At 36.2% G+C, this 21,434-nt stretch overlaps 1 protein-coding gene across 3 annotated transcripts in view; it reads right to left on the bottom strand.

The window, feature by feature from the left end:
- Positions 1–21,434, bottom strand: part of AFF4 (ALF transcription elongation factor 4) — a 93,651-nt gene that overhangs the window by 29,017 nt on the left and 43,200 nt on the right. For all 3 annotated transcript variants that reach the window (XM_082836110.1, XM_082836111.1, XM_082836112.1), the window contains 6 exons: positions 6,919–6,955; positions 5,198–5,246; positions 2,890–2,944; positions 2,401–2,438; positions 1,793–1,955; positions 268–1,185 (listed from right to left, as the gene is read on the bottom strand). In XM_082836110.1, coding sequence (XP_082692236.1) covers positions 268–1,185; positions 1,793–1,955; positions 2,401–2,438; positions 2,890–2,944; positions 5,198–5,246; positions 6,919–6,955 — 1,260 coding nt within the window. The remainder of the gene's footprint in view (positions 1–267; positions 1,186–1,792; positions 1,956–2,400; positions 2,439–2,889; positions 2,945–5,197; positions 5,247–6,918; positions 6,956–21,434) is intronic.

The raw sequence follows: 21,434 nt of genomic DNA, 5'->3' as shown, positions 1-21,434 counted from the left end.
TGTACTGGCCAGCACACATCATGAACAGAAGCACTGGCTCATTTCTTATTTGATTAGAAACTATAATTCTTTACTAAAGGAGACAGGCAGAGGCAGAATGGTCTTCAAGAGACTCTTATGTCTGTAGCTTCATTGGGGCTTTAGGCTCATCTCTATTTTCCCTCATGGCTGACTCAACTAGCTATTTTTTGGCTCACTGAGATTTCCATTGCATTTTAGATGCTGATGTTCAAAAAACAACAACAACAACAAAAACCCTTTACAAACCTTATGTTTCCTTTTGCCTTTGTTGGAAACTTTTTCTGAGGCTTGTTTCTGAGCCTCTCTTGTGTGCTTTTCTGGAACATTTTTCTTTTCCCCCTTGGGTGTCTCTGTTTCTTTGTAAGGCTTTCCTGGTATTCTAGTCAAGAGATTCAGGTCAATCTTCACAATAAGTGGATACCTGTCATCAGGCTCACTGAGGGGTGAAAGAAGTTCCTTCTCTTCCATAGGAGAGAACATTCGTTGCCGAAAAAAGCTATCTTCTTCCTCCACTGAGGAGGGCTTAACGGGAGTCCTATTACTCTCAGGGTACTTAGGAGTTTGTGAGGAAGGAGGAAGGCTCTCGCTTTCATCCGAATCTGAGGATGAGGTATCTGTTTCTATGATTTCCCTTGATTTCTGGGAAGATTTACTTGTTGACTTGTATTTCTTTTTCTCTGCTGAAGGTCGAGGGGAAGATTTGGACTCCTTTTTTATATTGGGTTTCCTTGAGCCTTTGGTAGCTGCTTTGTGTCTGCTGGAGGGCATGCTGGTAGCCATGTCTACAGGGGTTTCACTCTCTATCTTCAGGCCTCCGCGGGGCTCTTCAGCAGCTGCCTTCTCAGTCTTTTTGGGTTGTTTTTTGCCTACAGTTCTCCTCTGTGCTGTGCTGTCACTCTGTGCAGGAGACTTCTGCCTCCCACGCCCACTCTCTGATCCCTTTTGGACAGTTTTGGAGTCTCGTCCAGGAGTAGCAGAACTTGTTTCTTTAGGACCACCTGGATCAGTATAGCTATTCCCTGTGCCCTGTTCTCGGCCTTCCTTTTTATAGCCTTGAGATGATGGGATATTACTGTCCACAGAAGAAGCTGGTGACACTTTATGTGGGTTCACTTTATTCAGCCAATTATCAAGTTGCCATTTGTTTGTGGGTGGTGGTTCAGGCTGAAAAACAGAGAAAGAAGTATGCTTTTTCAGTACTGCAACTTTCTCCTTCCTTTAAAATCTTGAGGAAGAGGGAAAAACATAATGCCTAATGCCACAAAGGCATTTGTTTTTCATTGTTCTGACTGAACCAAAGCAAAAGGCTTAATGTTATATATAGCATTTAATTACTGAATATCCCTATCAGGAATCCAAATGACCATACAGTACATTTAATTCCAGAAAGTAAACAAATGATGTAGGTACCACAGAGATTTTTAACAACATTTTATCAACCTATAGTGAAATTATACTATTTAAGACTTTTTTTTCACCATAACTAAATAACATTACCAGGTTGAAACAAAAATAAAACCCAAAGTAAATAAATCCAATATTTTAGTGACCTGAAATATGACTGCAAATAGTCCCTATTCTAGACCAAATATGTTCACATAACAAGGACACTGAAGTACCTAAATTTCCTCCAAGATACACAGTTCAGTTTCTTTTTGTCAGACTATGTAATCTTCTTTCCTTCATTTTTATATTTGAAACTAGTGTTTACTGGCCATCACCAGGGGCCTTCCGAGGGCCTATGGAAGGCACCCCCTTGCCCCCCTCTCACCTCAGGAGATGCACTCTGGGATGGCTCATTTGCCTCACTGTCACTGGAACTACTTTCACTCTCTGAGTCAGATCCAGAGCTGCTTTCAGATCCACTGTGGCTGCTAGAATCATCCCTGGAGTTATCTGCCCCTTCACTATTATGGTGTGAAGGTTCAGAGTTACTAAAAGAGATAAAACATATAAATGACCAAAAGTTTTTTTTTTAGAGGGACAACAGGTAAGCATTCAAATCTGACAATGAACTTTATTTAAAATGTTTACTATTTGTTAAGCTCTTATAATTCTATGAATCTAAAACTTCATTATAAATGAAATAAATACTTCCTTAAAAATATCTGAAATGCGGCTCAGCCATTAGTACTTACCTTTAAAAAACAGTTTTACTGTGGTATAAATTACACACCATAAAATTCACCCATTTTAAGTATACAATCCAATGATTTTTAGTTAATTTACAGAGTTGTAAAACCGTCATCACAATAGATAATATTTACTTTATAATCGATAATATTTACTTTTATAAGTATATTCAATTACTCTATCACTACACTGTTATCAGACTGACCCTTCCAGTCTAAATAAAACAAGAAATAAAAGGATGCCTACCTTCCAGGTGTACTCCTTGGCATTGTCTTATCACAATCCTAAAATTAAAACATGAGAGGAAATCTGTGAATGAATAAATAGTACTCTATCTGCTTGATGTGAACAATATCTGAAATCTTAATAGAAAAACTGGCTTCTCTAATGTATGCATCAATGGTCACTTAACACTTACAAAAATACTGTTTTTACCTAAAGAATAATTGCCAGGATAAGATTAAAAGCTGTGTTAATAGTTCTTGTCAACAATCTCATGCTTCATGAGTATATTCTGATATATGATAAGTATTAAGAAAAAGCCAGTTTTTTTTAAATAAGAAAAAAATGGAGGTTTAAAGACAAAGTGGAAAACTATAACATTCTAGTGTCAGACAGCAGGAAGGAACTTATTTTAAATAACTGAATCATAAATGTATTATTCAATTATAATTCTTATAAACTACAATGAAAACACTGTATGAAACTGGCAAAATTATATAGTAGTAGACACACCTGTTCCCCATCACTGTCTTCACTGCTGCTTAGTTTTAAGTCATCTTTTAACATACTAAAAGGAAAACGCAGAAAGAATTATTATTTTTGGAACTTCATCATGGCATACCAGAGTATTAAATATCTACCAATAATTCTAGGAATAATCACTGTGGTAGCCAAAGATTTACTTGAAAAATAAAGAAAACAACAAGTAAGTCTTACTCTATCTGGTCTGGTGCACATCTAGAGTAAAAAATTAAGAAAGGTGGAATTTAACAGTTTTGGAAGCTCACTTTTCCATAAGTACAATATTCATCTTTCTTTTCTAATTAAACAAAAGCTACCTTCCACAAACTCTTATACTCACTTCTGTTATCTCTAGCTTTTCTCCAATTGCATACACACAAACTCTTCCATTATTAAAACAAATGACCATATGCATACCCAACAGTCCACTAGAGAAATATAACTCCTAAAAGGAAGGAAGATAAAATGAAAGCATCAGCAATTCTCTTTCACTGTCCCCAATGTTTCATGAAGAGATATGTACACTTGGGTGATTGTGAAAACCAGAACACACAGTCAAAGTTCTAGTTCATAAATGCCTTGCTATGAAAGACGACTGATCCTTGCAGATGTAACAATTTTGGGTAAGAACCTTGGTTATACAAGAGAAATAACCATGTATAAATTAAAAATAAACTCCAGTCTCCAAATCTTCCTTGATCAAAAAAACCACAAATAAATACTATAAGTTGATAGTTTCTGGAATTAGTTTTTGAAAGTAAAATTACAGATTTAAATTTTCCTTAAGGCCATAAAACCAAAATTAAAAACTGAGTAATGAACCACAAAACACTCCTTGCCTTTTTACAAGAAAGGAAAAATTAATACAAAGCTTAGGGAGAACTACAACTAGAAAATGTTTAATTTCTCATTACCACTAGCTCCATTTACCTTTCTTCTTAAAATTTCACGACAGTCTCCAATCAGCGGAAAGGAAATCTTCTTTCACTCTAACAATTACTTATACTCCCCGCTCAAAGCTTAACCTGAGTTTCTAAATCTGATCCCAAATTCAGAGTACCACATAAAAGATCACCTTGAAACAAAGTAACCACATGCTTACAGAATTAGGAAAAGTGTTCTAAGGATGACCAATTAAGTGGGACAGAGAAAAAGAATTTTTTCTTTTGGACAAGGGCTTAGTGCATCTTTATGACTGATTTCCTGTAAAGAAATGTACTTACTCTGAATTCTCTCAGCCCTTATGCTTTAATAATGGCAGCTCAGTGAACCTGTTTACACATGTGAATATGTCAAAGCTTTTACCAGACCGCTCAAGGTCCTTCATGCTTTTGTTCTGTCAGCAACCAAAGTGATATGCACATAGATGGTAAGCTCCCATCAGTTTTCTGCCCATGAATAAATATGATAAATAGGAATTTACATAATTTGAATTCTTCAGCAGTGAGGCTAATCTCCTTGCATTCATATATTTTCATTCTCAGCTCCCACTATGTTTAGCTGAAGAGGCTGAGATTATCAGTATAGACTGTGGTTATGGTATAAAGCTAGCACTGTGGCCAGTTTCTTTAGAATTTTGTTTTAATCATTGGGTTAAATTGTGGTCTCAGGAATTCAGTAGTTAGTTCATTCTTTAAGCTTGGAATTTATTATCATCCAATATACAACCCTATCGTATTCTGATTTATTGGGATGGCCAAAAAGTTAATTCGGGTTTTTGGTAAGATGTTATAGAAAAACCCGAATGAACTTTTTGGCCAAGCCAATATATTCCTGGGTCTACCTACAAAATAAAAGCAGGAAAACTTATACAGTATGAACTATGTTGCTTTAATATTCTACACTTAGTGGTCAAATGGAGGGCATACTAAGAAGAATCCTATACTTTTTCATGTTTTTTTTAAAATTAAAAACAAGCTATCAACACACACAAACACACACACACTTCTGAAAGATGAGAAAAAAGTGTAATCGCAATCGCAGAGCAGGGGTAGGCAATCTATGGTCCACAAGCGAAATCTAGACCTATTTTGTAAAGAAAGTTTTATTGGAACATAGCCACAGCCATAGTCTATGGCTGCTTTCATGCTACAACTGCAGAATTGAGTAGTTGAGACAGAAACCATTTGGCCCCTAAAGCCTAAACTATTTCACTATCTGGCCCTTTACATAAAAGTTTGCCTACCACTGCCTTAAAAGATTAAGTACATATTTCTAAGTGTTGTTCTAAATATCGAGACTACAGTTAGACTTTTAGCAAAAAAAGACAAACATTAAACTTACTAAGCCATAAACTTACGATTTAGACTGGTGCCCATTGGAAGTTTTAGAAGAAGGATTATATCTTTCTGGAACAAAAAGGAATGCAGAAATCAGCAACTATAGTATGGCTATTTATATTTTTAAATATCTATCAATATAACCTCAAAGAAATATAAATCATAAAATTGGGATAAAATTCTTCATCCATCAATTTGGTTAACACCTTAAAATGCGATAATATGAAATACTGGTGGAAATAGGCACGTTCCTATGTCATTGGTAGGGCTCTGGAGAGCAATCTGATAATATTATCTTACCAATACTGTAAATGCACATATCCACTGACCTAGCAATTATAAGGAAAGGAATTTACCTTACAGGTATATCTAGAGGAATACATAAACACACAGACACATGGACACACACAGACACACACACAGAGTTTATTATAGTATGGTTTGCAACAGCAAAAACTGGAAACCAATGTCCATCTACAGGGGACTAGATAAACAAATTACAATACTTTCAACAATATAACACAATTTTGCTTTTTAAAAATAATGAACTAGAGCTTTATACTGATATAAAAACAGTTCTAAAATAAATTAAGTGAAATATACAGGTAATAAAGAGTAGGTGAAGCTTATGAGCCCGGGTGCCAATAGGGAGCTTTGGGGAGAGAGAATGGGGGAAGGGGAGAAGTAAGGATGAGACATTCTTAGAAGATTTTAAGAGAAAATGTAAACTTTCTGGCCTACAGCTAGCTATTTGCTGTATATCAACAATGTTGGGTCCTTTTTTTCCTGTAACTGCAGCTTTAAGGCAGAACGAAGAAACAGATACATAAAAAGTTTGTTAACCTTAAAATGGATATTCTTCTAGTTTTGTCTCTGCTTTAAGATCACTAAAGACAACTAAGGATTAAAATGCTCCACATATTAATCTCCCAAAATAGATTATTACCAGAGTAAATCTACCTGAAAAGTTATTGCTCTTGGCAAAAGAACATTTGTTTTGTTAAAGAGCTATATGGTGAAGCCCAAACATTTGCAAGGTTCCTGACCTTACCATTACCAATTCACACAGCCATCAACTCTTTGAATCACACTTGAATTCCCCAAGGCTATCTTCCCCTCAAGTTCTTTTGAGAGGCCAAGAGAGTGGAGGTGGAGGGGAGTTGTGTAGCAGACAGGAGACTTTCTTCCCAGCCAAAAACACCCAGGAAGAATAGATAAATATAGATACGGGAAGAGAAGAGCCATGGTAAGCTACAATGACTCCTTCTTGCCTGGAGTTTTACCATAATAGAACCCAGTATCTTCATGAAGGAGATGGAAAGACAGAAGTATGGCTCTTGGGGTTATGAGGTGCCCATCAAATTGAATTCATGAACTCTGAACTATTAGTTCAAATACTTAGTAAAAACAGTTAATTTTGATCTCCAATGATCTTTAATTCTTCATCTTTCAAGCCAAGATTCAGTTCAATCCATTACTGATCATCAGATAAACACTGGGATAAGGGACTTCCCTGGTGGTCCAGTGATTAAGACTCCTCGCTCCCACTTCAGGGGATGCAGGTTCAATCCCTGGTCGGGGAACTAAGATTCTACATGCCATAGCGGTGTGGCCAAAAAAATTTTAAAAACTGGGATAAGACATACAAAAGAATTATTAAAGAAATACATGATGTGACCATGAGAAATGAATGTGCAACAAACAGCTTAATTTGAAAACCAAGAGGAAAAGAAATACTCACTTTGTTCTCCAGGACCAAAATTGGACTGCTGAGACTCCTAAGAAAAAGGGACATAAAATTATATAGTGACATTAAGAGAAAAAGGTTCATTAGAGAAAAATGCTTCAAATTAAACTATTCAATTCCAGCTAATTCAATGAAAGATCCTGTTGAGTTCCTAAGAATGCATAAAAGAAAAAAACACCAAAAGAATTTAATGATTCCATCTGATCAGCCTCAGCAATTTTGTGGTCAATAACAGAGCTTCCCAGAGCTTAATACAAAAAGCATCAAGCTATGTAAGTCTTTACCATTCATTTCTATTCAGCAGCATCCATGGTATTCATATCCTAATTTAATTCTTGGTCTTAAGAAAATGTTATTTTTAAAAAAGTAATACTAATAACCGTATACTACAGTGAAAATAGCTGTACAAACTATATAGACTCAAAATATACCACTTTTATGAACTAGCAACTCCTACTATGTTATTCCCATGTCATTTTACTTCCTCTCCCTGCTCCCAATATCTTACAATTAGCAAACTGAGGAAGAGATTTTCCATACTCGTTTTATATACTTCTTTGTAAGCCCTACTAGCACAGTGCCTGGCATTCAGGAAGCATCCGTAAAAAGAAAGCCAAAAAGAAAAGAAAACCAAAATGTCACTGTCCATGAAAGAAACATGACTTTCCAAACTCAACTTTCAAGATCAGAACAGCTGTTTCACAAGTGCAAATTGTGCATTTTTCTAGGTGAAGTCTGTGGTACACAATGTAGTACTAAGATTACACAAATATCCCTAACATCTGTAACAGCTTACTTAAAAATAAGCACAATCTTCCTTTAATGACAGAATTATCTGTGAAAGAGAAATCCAAACAGTATCTAAGCTAAAATATAGTTTTGGTGTTAAAAAAAACTGTAAACCTACATCAATTGTCAACTGATTTTCAACAAGGGTGTGAAGACCATCCAACAGGGAAAGAATTCTCTTTTCAACAAAAGGTTCTGGGACAAGTGAACAGCCATATGCAAAAGAATGAAGTCGGATGCTTACCACAGACAATATTAAAAAAATTAACTTGAAATGGATCAAAGACCTAAATGTAAGAGATAAGAGATAAAACTACAAAACTCTTAGAAGAAAATGTAGTGCCCAAATCTTAATGACCTTGGATTTGGCAAAGAATTCTTACATGACACCAAAAGCACAAGACACAAAAGAAACAAACAGGTAAATTGGATTTCATCAATATTAAGAACTTTTGGGCTTCTCTGGTGGCACAGTGGTTGAGAGTCCGCCTGCCGATGCAGGGGACGCGGGTTCGTGCCCCGGTCCAGATGGATCCCACGTGCCACGGAGTGGCTGGGCCCGTGAGCCATGGCCGCTGAGTCTGTGCGTCCAGAGCCTGTGCTCTGCAACGGGAGAGGCCACAGCTGTGAGAGGCCCGCATACCGCAAAAAAAACCCCAAAAACAATATTAAGCACTTTTGTACTTCAAAGGACACCATCAAGAAAGTGAAAAGACACTACCATAAAATAATAATAATGCCAATAAAAACAAAAATATTCTATGAAAAAAAGTGAAAAGACAACACACAAATTGGGAGAAAATATTTGCAAATCATATATCTGATAAGAGACTGGTATCTACAATATATAAAGAGCTCTTACAACTCAATGATAAAAGTCAAGTAAACCAATGATAAAGGGGGCAAAGGATCTGACTATATATTTCTCCAAAAAAGATATACAAATGGCCAGAAAGCACATGAAAAGATGTTCAACATCATTTGTCACTGGGGGGAAATACAAATCAAACCCACAATGAGATAACCACTTCACACTTACTAGGATGACTAGAATCAAAAAGACAGATAATCACAAGTGTTGACAAGAATGTGGAGGAACTGAAAGCCTAATGGGAAATACAAAATGGTGCGGCTAGCTGCTTTGGAAAACATTCTGGCAGTTCCTCATATGATTAAACATAGAGTTACCATATGACCCAGCAATTCTGCCCCCAGGTGTATAACCGAGTGAAACAAAAACATATGTCCACACAAAAACTTGCGTACAAAGGTTTACAGAAGTATTATTCATAGTAGCCAAAAGCTCAAAACAAAACAAAAAGCTCAAAATAACCCAAATGTCCATCAGCTGATGAATTCAGAAACAAAATGATATACATCTATACAATGGAATATTATTTGGCCATAAAAAAGAATGAAGGAACTGATACATGCTACAACTTGGAAGAACCTTGAACATTATGCCAAGTGAAAGAATCCGGTTGCAAAAGACCATATATGATATGATTCCATTTACATGAAATGTCCAGAAAAGGGAAATCTATAGAGAGAACAGATTAGTAGTTGGGTAGCACTGGGAGGGGAACAGAGGGGAAAAGGTTGATAGCTAAACAGTAGGGAGTTTCCTTTTGAGGTGATAAATGTTCTAAAAAATTATTTATTTATTTGTTTGTTTGTTTAGTTTTGGCTGTGCCATGTGGCTTGTGGGATCTTAGTTCCCTGACCAGGAACTGAACCCAGGCCCTTGGCAGTGAAAGCACAGAGTCCTAACCACTGGACCACCACGGATTTTCCAAAATGTTCTAAAATTGACTGTTGTAATGGTTGCATATGTCTATAAATATAATCAAAACCATTTAATTGTATACTCTGAATGGATAATTTGCATGGTATGTGAATTATATCTCAATAAAGCTATTCTAAAACACTCTTTAAGTACAGCAGTGGGCAAGAGGTCACTCCTGTGAATCTTATTAAAAATGAAAAGAATTCTCCACCCCCTTTGAAAGGCTAATTGTCTTATACTCATTTACCTAGTAAATGGCCTAAAAGTTTAATAGCCCAAGCTTTTAAGTAATCTCTGACTCCGTCCCCTCAGCTCTGACAATAATCAGTCAGCTAGTTACCAATGCGACTGGATTCTGTCTCCAGACCATCTACTACATGCAACACCTTCTCCTCTCCATCTACGCTGCAAAAACTTTAGGTCCTCACCTCTCTTCATCTACGATGGCCATCTGATGGATTTTCCTGGCTCTAGTCTCTCTCTCCTTCACTCAGCTATAGCCTCTAGTTGACCTTTCTAAAGCCCAAGTCTTAGTATTTGTCATAATTACTCCTATTTTTCACAGAGCCTCCAATGGCTCTTTGTTTTTCCTAGGGATGAAACCCTAACTCCTTGATAAAACATTCACTCACATATCTAAGTACTGGAAAAACAGAATTAAGCAAAAACTAACATGGGCCTTGTCCTCATGGAGCTTAATGTCAATGAATATCTTTGCAACCACTCATGCAAATCACGGTAAAATAGCAATTGTGTTAAGTACAATGAAGGGCAAATGCTTACACAGCATTATAAAAGAGCTTACAATTGTGTGTGTGTGTGCACGCGAAACAGACACATACAAATACATACATACACGCACAAACACACACACACACACCCCTGATTGGGAAAATGAACAAAGGCTTCCCTGAGTAGGTACTGTTCAATATGAAATTTGACAGTTATGTAGGAAGTAAACTGGGAAACGAAGGGAAAGGTAAGTGTTTAGGGTAGAGAGAAAAGCATGTGTAAAGGCAAGAAAGAACAGTAGCACAGCTAGTATAAAGAACTTAAAGGCAGCCCATGGGAGGAAAAAGTACAGAAGGAAGAGGGTTAAGAAACTAGACTCAGGACCAGAGAGGCTAGATCACATAGTTTATAGACTTTATAGACCATATTAAAGATTTGTGTGTGTGTGCAATTTACTAAGCAGAAGAATTATACAAGCACATCTGCATATTGTGGTGATTACCTTGGCTATTAAGTAGAGAACAGCTTTGAGAAATCTAGAATGGAAGTAAAGATATTTGTTAGGAGATAACTGCAGTGGTACAAATAGGAGATGACAACAGCTTAAACAAACTGGTCTCCACGCTTTTTTGATCATGTACCTCCCACCACTAAGAAATTTCTGCATTTGTATCTCCCAAATACGTATATTGTATGCATTGTTATTTAACTAGTATATATTATGTAAAACCAAAATATTGAAATTTTAAAGGGCTCAGATAATATTCTAGAGTAATTTAAAAATTATATTTATCAATGACAACAACACTTTTCTTACACACACACAAAATATATAGTGCTTCAAAGGTCTGACACCAAAACTGGCTTGATATTTGGTTTCATTGGACATCACAAAGACACAGCTATACAAATGGAAGTGCTATACTTACTAAATCATGATATCAAAATTTCAATTTATACCTTAATTATGCAAAGGTTTCTGTTGAAATTTAGCTAATAGATTTCCAATGTTCAATGATACAAAACAGGTTTTCAAGAAAATAAAAGGTTGTGGTTTAATATTTTTAGGAAATAGGTTCAAAACCCACTGAAGTTAGAAAATTCTGTTTCTAAGTCTTTAAAGTTTGCACATATGACAATCGTCATACTTTCTGTCAACAATAAAAAATACATAGTAATGACATTATTTTTTAAATCCTGTTTTCCTAGCTTGAGGCAGTTACTTTTTCACTCATTAACACATCACTTTTATTCTAAGAAGAGGGTTTAATTTATTATTATTTTAAATATGTTATGAAAAGATCTAATGTATTTGGGACTTGTGTGTGAAAGAGTGAGAGGGAAGAGGGGAGAGGGAGAAAGGAGTGAGGGAGGGAGGAAGGAGAGAAGAGGGAGGGAGAGAAAGGAAGGGAAGGAGATGTCTAATTCATGTTTTTTTTAGCTTGAATTATGCGTTTATATAATTCAAGATAGAGAGGTACAGAGACTACATTTATTTTTGATGTGATTATTTTAAAATACTAACATTGTAGTGGTTTGGGCGACTAGGTCAGAGCCAGATATTCTTCAGAATCATTATGGATTAAGCACTGCCTTTCGATGAATTATTTTCTTTTTTTTTTATAAGTGAGCTAACTTCTTACGTCATTAAACAAATAATCAGTGAACTTCTGCGTTAGTATAAAAGGTATCTGGGAGTGCCACACAGGTTCTCCATGAAGGAAGGAGGAAGAAAAATTATTTATACTTTAGGATTTAACTTCTGTTATATCTTTCTTTGAGTGGTACACACACAAAAAAATTGCTTTTCAAGTATTTTATAACTAAAAAAGAATCTAACAATATCTTAAACTACCAGAAGCACCTGCACTTTCATCAATCTATATATAGCTAACTTTGTACACTGCATGATTTATTCTAATATTTGTTTCTTGAATCTTTAGCTTTGCTTTCTAAGCCTGTTTCAATAGTGTTTCCTGACAAAAGAATGCATTTTAGTATGTTTTCTCTCTGTTCTCTCTGTAGTGGATTTCAGTCATTTTCATTGGAGTAAAAAGACTGAGTTTTTAAACAAAGATTATAGAACACTGGGAGAAACATCAAAAGAAGTTTTTAATAAAATTTTATTAGGCCTGATCTATGTATAACGACTGAACTGAATACCACATAATTCAAAATATCACTAAGTACAAATTATGATGCTTTCAGTTTCATCAGTTACTATCTCAAGGCACTTGCTATATACACTAAAGGCAACGTTAATGATAAACATGCATTTTTTTCTGCTTATGGCATCTTTGTTTCTACTTTGTAGTGGCAGATGAAGAGCTCATAACAGAAGGACAATCTCAACTCTGCCATTTTCTTGTTTGGTCAGAAATGCATTTTAGTGTTACTTTCATCCAGTAGTTTCACTGCAGGTATGTCTTTTAAGCCATTTGTGCATTAGTGAAGATTAGTTGAATTAAAACCAGTTAATACAATCTGTAAATCATCTTAACCAAGCACACTTAAAACTGCAATATGACACAGCTAGGAAGAACAAATGAATGAAAACAACTCTATCAATTTTCCATATTGAAAAGACCTAAACTTCTCTTGGGATACCTCACATACCAGACATAAAATGTGACCATCTGCCATTCGGATCAAGAGACAGCAAAATGTACGTATTTGATTTTTCTTTTAAAATTAAAAAGCAAATAAATTGGGATTTTTAGAACTAAAAAATAAGAATAAACTTTTCACCCCCATCCCCCATTCTCTAATGCACACAACACTGGGGTATATGTTTTCCACTCTGGAGACCACTGACTTACCACAGCGGTAACAATAAAGATGGAGAAAAATGAATGAAATTGAAATGCATTAAAGGAGTTAAAATCATTAGGACTTGGTGACAGTCTATGAGGTGTGATGAAGAGCAAAGTGCCAAACATAACTCCTATAAGGTTTTCTAGCTTCACTAAGATATGGAACAGCAGAAGAGAACCATGCTTGTTTTTCTCTTTGCTTTTTGGTTGGGAGAAAAATGACTTCTCCTCATGTTTAACTGTGCATCCAATTAAACACTAACATGTAATTCTTTTTTCTTTCTTTTGTATTACTTCATTTCCACAACCAAATGCTTGACACATTGGCAGAACACATTTCTTCTTTGGAATTCTCTTATAGTACTCAACACAATGCCCGGAAAACTTACTTTTAATGGTAGAGGGAGAGACAGAAGAGAAAAATGAGCAACTGAAGAAACAAAGTAAATCTAGATGAGCAGTGTATAGTGGGAGACAAGGAAGAAATAGGTTAAACAACAATCAATACTCATGAGAAGCTCCATGAAGATAAAAAATGAAAAACATTAATTGGAGTTGCCAAAATGGGCCCCTGGTGATTTAATGTTTTTGGTGAGACACTGAGAGTGAAAGCAAGATCAGCTTGCACTGAGGATTAAATGGAGGAAAGTATATAGACAGCAAACATGAACCACTCTTTAATAAGATTAACTCTAAAGTGGAGGAGTAGCTGGAGAACAACATGGAACAGACTGGATTTTGTTGTTGTTGTTGTGTTGCTTTTAAATGGCACAGATAAAGAATGGTTAAGCAAATGATAGTGATTCACTAATAAACTAGCTCTCCAAGTATGTTCTTAAACTCAAATTCTCACCCATGACTGTGAACTGCTCTTTCAGATCTGTTAATGGGTAGGAAATCTTCTCTGTTGTGGTCCTCTTCTTCCCATGTGCTTCTGGCACTCCTGCACTTCCCGCTCTAATCCCGGTTGTTGTCATCTTCTCTAGGATGCCGTCTCCAAATTCCCTGAGTATCAAAACTTTGTCCCTTCTCTGTCCGCTCATTAAACTTAGTCCATACGGTTAGTGCACAAGGAGAATAAATACCTATTAAAGCTTCATATAAAGCTTTAAGCTATATTATACGTGAAGCTGTATTCACTGAAAATTCAGAGCATGAGACAAGCTATAAAAGAGCAAAAACCCTGTAAAAGCAACCCAACCAAAGCAATAATCATTAAGCAGCTAACTGAGCTGTTTCATAAATATCAAAAATCTAAACATAGTTACCTGAGTATATATACCCAAATTCAGTCAATAAACATTTACTGAATAGCTATTATGTGCTAGGAACTATTCTACACATTGACGCCATCTAAATGGTTCAGTGCTGCGTGTACAGCACCTAGAACACTGCCAGGGATTGTTCAGAACATACAGTGAATATGAGTAAAGGCAGTCAAAAGCTTTAGTTTGCTTGAAACTATCACTGGAAAATCTACCAACCTATCTCTAACTACACCCATTCACTCTGCTTTCCCTCCTGTGAAAAAGAATGACCTAATTGTGCTCTATTCTAAGGCCAATCTTCTCTACTTGGGCATGAATGTCAATCCCTCTTGTGGAGATTTCCTAAGGTTACCTTCTCTCTTTCCCATATATCACTTGTTTTTCCTTGTTTACAAAATCATTTTCATCAGCATATAAATACGATAAAATGTCCTCATCTTATAAAAAATGCCCCCTTGATAATATCACCATACCCTTTTGGCACCACCACATTTCTCTGCTCCCTTTTACAGACAATGCCTCAAAAGAAAATCTCCATTTATATAATCATTGCCTCCAATACTTTTTGAGCTCACTGCAATCGTTCTTTTGCCCTCACCTTTCTAACTAAAAGTGTCACCAATAAAGAATACATTGTCAGGGATGTGCTGGTGGTCCAGTGGTTAAAAATCTGCCTTCCACTGCAGGGGACGCAGGTTCGATCCCAGGTTGGGGAACTAAGATCCCACATGCTGCGGAGCAACTAAGCCTGCGTGCCACAACTACTGAGCCCTTGCACTCTAGAGCCCGTATGCCACAACTAGCGAGAAGCCTGCATGACACAACAAAGAGCCCACACACCACAATGAAAGATTCCACATGCCGCTACGAAGATCCCACGTGCCACAGCTTAGACCCAATGTAGCCAAATAAATAAATAAATATTTTTTTAAAAAAGAATACACTGTCAAGTACCATATGATATCACTTGTATGTGGAACCTAAAATATGACAAAAATGAACTTACCTATGAAACAGAAACAGACTCACAGACATGAAGAACAGCCTTGTGGTTGCCAAGGAGGAGGGGGTGGGAGAGGGATGGATTGGGAGTTTGGGATTAGCAGATGCAAACTATTATATACAGAATGGATAAACAACAAGGTCCTACTGTACAGCACAGGAAACTATATTCAATATCCCATGATAAACCATAATGGAAAAGAATATGAAAAAGAATGTATATGTATGTGTAACTGAATCACTGCTATACAGCAGAAATTAACACAACATTGTAAATCAATTATACTTCAATAAAATTAAAAAAAAATTTTTTTAAAGCTGGAAAAAATGAAAAAGCATTGCAATAAAAAGTACATTCTCGGGAATTCCCTGGTCGTCCAAGTGGTTAGGACTCCACGCTCTCACTGCAGAGGGCTCAGGTTCAGTCCCTGGTATGGGAAATAAGATCCTACTAGCCCTATGGCATGACCAAAAAGACTGTAAATAAATAAAATTAAGAAAAAATACATTGTCAAATTTAGTATCTGAAACATAGTAAGAACTTAGTATCTGTTTGATAAAACACATAACCATACCCGGTTTACAGAGATGAAAACTAAATATCTGAGATTAAAAATATGTCAAATGGGATTAATAGCAAACTAGACAATGCAGAACAAAAGTTTACTGAACCTGAAGATACAGCCATAGAAAGAACTCAAATGAAACAAAAGATAAGAGATTGAGAAAAATGAAGAGCACATTACTACACTGTTGAACAACTTCAAGAGGCCCAATATACATGTAATTGGAGTCTCTAAAGAGGAAAAAAGGAAAGAAGTGAGTACAGAAACATATTTTGAGGTAGTAATAGAAAAATTTTTCCAAATATGATGAAAACTATGAACCCAAAGTTCCAAGAAGCTAAAATCAAACAAACCCAAGCACAAGAAAGATGAAGAGAATCACACCAAGACACATCATAAATGAACAACTTAAAATCAGTTGCAACCAGAATACTCTTAAAAGCAGCCAGAAAAAAAAAAAAAGACACATTATACACAGATGAAGAAAGAACAACAATAAATTACTTATCAGAAACAATGCAAGCCAGAAGACAATGGATCAACATCTTCAACCTAGAAATCTATATTTAGTGAAAGTATCTTAAAAACAAAAAAGAAAAGGTGAAATAAAAATTTATTTCAGACATACAAAAGCTAAAAGCATTTATCACCAGCAAATAAGCACTATAAAGAAAAGTTAAAGAAGTCCTCCAGGTAGGAGGAAAATGATACCAGAGACGAATCTGGATTAACACAAAGGAAGAAAGAGCAAATGAAATGGTAACTATATGGGGAAATACAAAAGCCTTTTTTTCCTATTATTTAAATCTCTTTAAAAAATAACAGACTTTAAAAATGATTAACAATTTTGTGGGGTTTAAAACTTACATGAAAGTAAATGTATGCAACAACAGATGCGGAGAAGTGAAAAACACAAGCATAATGTTGAGAAATTTTTATATGATAGAAAAGAATGGCTTAGTATTACTTGAGATAGATTTCAGTAAGTTAAAGATACATTCTACAAACCCTGAAGTAAACATTCAATAACACAAGAATTACAGCTAATAAGCCAAAACTGATATGTAATAATAAGAAATACTCAATCCAAAAAGAAGGCAAAAAAGACCAGATGGGGCAGGTAGATATCAAAAAGCAAGATGGCAGAGATAAACCCACCCATATCAATAATCACATTAAATATAAATGGACTAAATACCCCCCAAAAAAGGAGAGTGTCAGACTGAATACAAAAAAGCTTTAGACAAAATTATGTTACCTATAAGAAATGCATTTTAAATGTAAGAACACAGGTTAAAAGTAAAGGATAGAAAAAGGTATACAACCTAACATTAATCAAAAGAAAGCTAAGTGGTTATATTAATATCAGGCAAAGTAAATTTTATAGCAAAGAATAATATCAGGATTAATGTGAGGTCATTTCATAATGATAAGGGGCCAATTCATCTAGAGCTAATCACAATCCCGAATGTTTAAGCACCTAAAAGCAGAACTTGAAAAAGTAGGAATGAATAAGTAAGGACAAAGAGACAAATTCAAAGTAATAGCTGGAGATTAACTATAAATTAATAATTGGCAGGACGAGAATTAAAAAGAATGAAAACACAGAAAACTTGAATAACACCATAACTAACTTGATCTAATTGACATTTACAGGACACTCCACTTGACAACGGTACACTCTTTTCAAGGGTACACGAAACATTTACCAGAAGAGACAATATTCTGGGCCATAAAATAGTCTTAACAAATGTAAAAGGATTCAAGTCACACAAAGTATGTTCTCTGACCACAATGGAATTAAACCACAAATCAATAACAGAAGATATATGGGAAAAAATCTCCAAATATTTGGAAACTAAATGACACTTCAGAATAACCCACAGAATAAAGAAGAAATCAAAGAAATCAGACGTTTCTGTTGACGGAATTCCCTGGCGGTCCAGTGGTTAGGACTCCGTGCTTCCGCTGCAGGGGGCACAAGTTGGATCCCTGGCCAGGGAACTAAGATCCTGCATGCCATGCATGATGTGGACAAAACGAACACAACAACAACAACAAAAAGTTATGTTGAACTGAACAAAAATGAAAACATATCAAAATCTCTGGGATGTAAACAAAACATTACTTAGAAGGTAGTTTATAGCATTAAAATCCTATATTAGAAAGTGAGAAAGATCTCAAACTGGAAGCTAAGGTTGTTGATTAAAGAATTTTTTTAAAAGAAGAGCAAAATAAAGCAAAACAAAGCAGAACAAAAAAGTAATAAAGATCAGTGTAGAAATCAATGCAACAAAATTGAAAAACAATGGAGAGAGGGAAAAAAAGCAGTTTTTTAAAAATAAGATCAATAAAACTTACAAACCTCTAGACAGATGAAAAAGAGAAAGAAACACATTACCAATAACAGGAATAAGAGAAGTGGCATCACAACAGATTTTTTAAAGTATAATAAAAGAAAATTATTGAAAACTTTACATCAATAAATTTGACAACATTTGACAATGAGTTGATAAAATGGACAAATCCCTTGAAAGACACAACTGCCAAAGCAGATGCAAGGAGAAATAGATAACATGATTATAAATTCAATTTCTACAAAACTGTCCTACAAAGGAAACTCAATACTCATAGGGCTTCACTGGTTAATTCTAGCAAACATTTAGGAAGAAATAATATCAATTCTACACAAATTATTCCAGAAAATGGAGAAGAGAGAATAATGTGCCAACTCATTCCGTGAGGTCAGCATTACTCTGATACCAAAGCCAGACAAAGACAACAAGAAAAGAAAATTACAGACCAGTATCCCTCAGGAACATAGGTGCAAAAATTCTGAAAAAAAATTTTTTTGAAAATCAAATTCAACACTACATAAAGCAGATAATACATAATGACTAAGTGGAGTTTTTACCAGGAAATATAATGTTGATTTAAAATTAACCAATGTAGTCTCCATTTCACAGACCAAAAAAAAGGAAAATCCTCTGCCTATATCAATAAATTCAAAGAACACATTCAAAAAATCCAAAATTCATTCCTGATAAGAACCCTCAGGTAAATAAAAATAGAAGGGAACTTCCTCAACTTAATAAATGACAGCAGGCTTCCCTGGTGGCGCAGTGGTTAATGCAGGGGACACAGGTTCGATCCCTGGAATCTGCCTGCCAATGTAGGGGACACAGGTTCGATCCCTGGTCTGGGAAGACCCCACATGCTGCTGAGCAACTAAGCCCGTATGCCACAACTACTGACCCTGCGCTCTAGAGCCCGTATGCCACAACTACTGAGCCTGCATGCCACAACTACCTGAGCCCACGTGTGTAGAGCCCATGCTCCGCAACAAGAGAAGCCACTGCAATGAGAAGCCTGCACATCGCAATGAAGAGCAGCCCCCGCTCGCTGCAACCAGAGAAAGCCTGTGCGCAGGAACGAAGACCCAATGCAGCCAAAAAACAAAAAACAAGAAGATCCAGTCACAAAAGACCACATGTTGCATGACTATTTATATGAAATGTCCAGAATAGGCAAATCTACAGAGATATAATGTAAGATTAGTGGTTGCCTAGAGGCTGGGGGGTGGGGAGTGGGGTTGGAGGAAACAGGCGGGTGACTGCTAAAGGGTACAAGGTTTCGTTCTGGGGTGATGAAAATGTTCTAAAATAATTGTGGTGATGGTTACACAACTCTAAATATACTAAAACCCAGTGAATTGTACATTTTAAATGGATGAACTGTATGGTATGTATATTACATCTCAATGAAATACTTACCGAAAAAAAGGAAAAGTAGCTATTAGCCAGAATTACAAACTTATATTCAAAGTCTTCTGATAAACTCAAGCTTTAACTTACAATTAAAAAAGAGGTATAGCTATTAAATAATATAAGAGACAGAATATTAAAAAATAATTATTTAACCCAAAAGGATCTCAAGAAAGGGAACAAAGAAAGAAAAAGCTGATGGGACAAATAGAAAACAAGTAGCAAATGGAATATTTAAAGCCTACAACACTAATGATTACATTAAAGGGAATCTTTTTTTTTTTTTTTTTTTTGCTGTACGTGGGCCTCTCACTGCTGTGGCCTCTCCCGCTGCGGAGCACAGGCTCCGGACACACAGCCTCAGCGGCCGTGGCTCACGGGCCCAGCCACTCCACGGCATGTGGGATCCTCCCAGACCAGGGCACGAACCCGCGTCCCCTGCATCGGCAGGCGGACTCTCAACCACTGCGCCACCAGGGAAGCCCCAAGGGAAATCTTTTGAATGTGCCAAGATTACACACTACATGGGCAGAGTAAATAAAAAATCAAGACCCAATTATATGCCACCTATAAAAAATTCACTTTAAATATAAAGGCACAAAAAGATTAAAAATAAAAGAATAGAAAATGTTAAACCATGTTAACCATAAATTCTTAAAAAGCTGGAGTGGCTTTTATATGAATATCAGACAAAGGAGAGTTGATTGTCAAACTAAATAGCACAGCAAAAGGAACCATAAACAAAATGAAAAGACAACCTACAGAATGGGAGAAAATATTGCAAACAATGCGACCAACAAGGGCTTAATTTCCAAAATATACAAACAACTCATATAACTCAACAACAAAAAAACAAACAACCCAATCAAAACATGGACAGAAGATCTAAATAGGCATTTCTCCAAAGAAGACATACAGATGGCCAACAGGCACATGAAAAGATGCTCAACATTGCTAATTATTAGAGAAATGCAAATCAAAACTACAATGAGGTACCACCACACCCTGGTCAGAATGGCCGTCATTAAAAAGTCTACAAATAGGGACTTCCCTGGTGGCACAGTGGTTAAGAATCTGCCTGCCAATGCAGGGGACACGGGGAGAGCCCTGGTCTTGGGAAGATCCCACATGCCGTGGAGCAACTAAGCCCGTGCGCCACAACTACGGAGCCTGTGCTCTAGAGCCCGTGAGCCACATCTACTGAGCCCACATGCCACAACTACTGCAGCCCACGTGCCCAGAGCCTGTGCTCTGCAACAAAGAGAAGTCACTGCAATGAGAAGCCCGCACACCGCAACAGAGTAGCCCCCTCTCACCTCAACCAGAGAAAGACCGCACACAGCAACGAAGACGCAACACAGCCAAAAAATTAATTAATTAATTTTTAAAAAGTCTACAAATAACAAATGCTGGAGAGGGTGGGGAGAAAAGGGAACCCTCCTATACTGTTGGTGGGACTGTAAGTTGGTATAGCCACTATGAAAAACAGTGTGGAGGTTACTCAGAAAACTAAAAATAGAATTATCATATGATCAAACAAAATAAACTTCAGAACAAGCATTAATACCAGATACATAGAGGGAAATCTTATAATGAAAAAAAGAGATCAATTCATCAGAAAGACACAGAAATCCTAAATGTATATGTACCTAAGGACAAAGCTCCAAAATACATGAGCCCAAAATGGACAAAACTGAAAGGAAACATACAAAACCACGAATACAGATGCAGATGTCATCACTCTCCTTTCAGTAACTGAGAGGACAAGTTGATAGAAAGTCAGTAAAAAT

The sequence above is a fragment of the Leucopleurus acutus genome (genome assembly GCF_964270905.1).
Source record: "Leucopleurus acutus genome assembly, chromosome: 3".
Lineage (NCBI taxonomy): Eukaryota > Metazoa > Chordata > Mammalia > Artiodactyla > Delphinidae > Leucopleurus > Leucopleurus acutus.
The sequence above is the reverse complement of the archived record's forward strand: the minus strand, read 5'-3'. Positions and strand labels throughout refer to the sequence as shown.